The sequence below is a fragment of the Onychostruthus taczanowskii genome, unplaced genomic scaffold (assembly GCF_017590055.1).
Source record: "Onychostruthus taczanowskii isolate IOZ18803 unplaced genomic scaffold, ASM1759005v1 scaffold749, whole genome shotgun sequence".
In the NCBI taxonomy this organism is placed as follows: domain Eukaryota; kingdom Metazoa; phylum Chordata; class Aves; order Passeriformes; family Passeridae; genus Onychostruthus; species Onychostruthus taczanowskii.
In genome coordinates, this window is record NW_024505328.1 from 6,461 (window position 1) to 6,923 (window position 463).

Consider the following 463-nt stretch of genomic DNA (forward strand, 5'->3'; position numbering starts at 1 on the left):
CCGCCCCAAAATCCGGCCCCGGGACCCCCAAAAATCCGCCCCCCCCCGCACCTCCGCCGCCATCGCGGTTCCCCTCGGGATCACGTGACCGCCGCCGCGCCGCTGGTTTCCGGTCACGTGGCGCCGCCCCGGAAGCGGAAGCGGTGGCGATGGCGGCGCGGCGCGCGGTTGCCATGGTAACGGCCGGGCCTCCCCGGGGGTTAATTAGCCCCCAAATCAGCGCTAATTAGCGCCCCCCTCCCCCTCATTTGCATGGAGAGCCCCCGGCGCGGCCGCTGGTTGGCTGCGGGGCGCGGGACGGCGTTAATTGGGCGTTAATTAGTGCTGGGGGGAATTAGCGGTGTTCGGGGGTAATTAGTGTTAATTAGCGGGGCTGGACATCGACCGGCGCTAAATAAGTTGTCAATGTTTTGCTAATTTAGCGGTAATTAAGGGCCTAATCAACAATATTTGTGAGCTAATT

At 62.9% G+C, this 463-nt stretch overlaps 1 protein-coding gene across 2 annotated transcripts in view; it reads right to left on the reverse strand.

The window, feature by feature from the left end:
- LOC121345694 (peptidyl-prolyl cis-trans isomerase FKBP2-like) overlaps positions 1–111 on the reverse strand; it is a 6,427-nt gene extending 6,316 nt beyond the window's left edge. For both annotated transcript variants that reach the window (XM_041422817.1, XM_041422816.1), the window contains exon 1: positions 52–111. In XM_041422817.1, coding sequence (XP_041278751.1) covers positions 52–63 — 12 coding nt within the window. In that variant the 5' untranslated portion in view covers positions 64–111. The remainder of the gene's footprint in view (positions 1–51) is intronic.
- Positions 112–463: the final 352 nt, after the last annotated feature.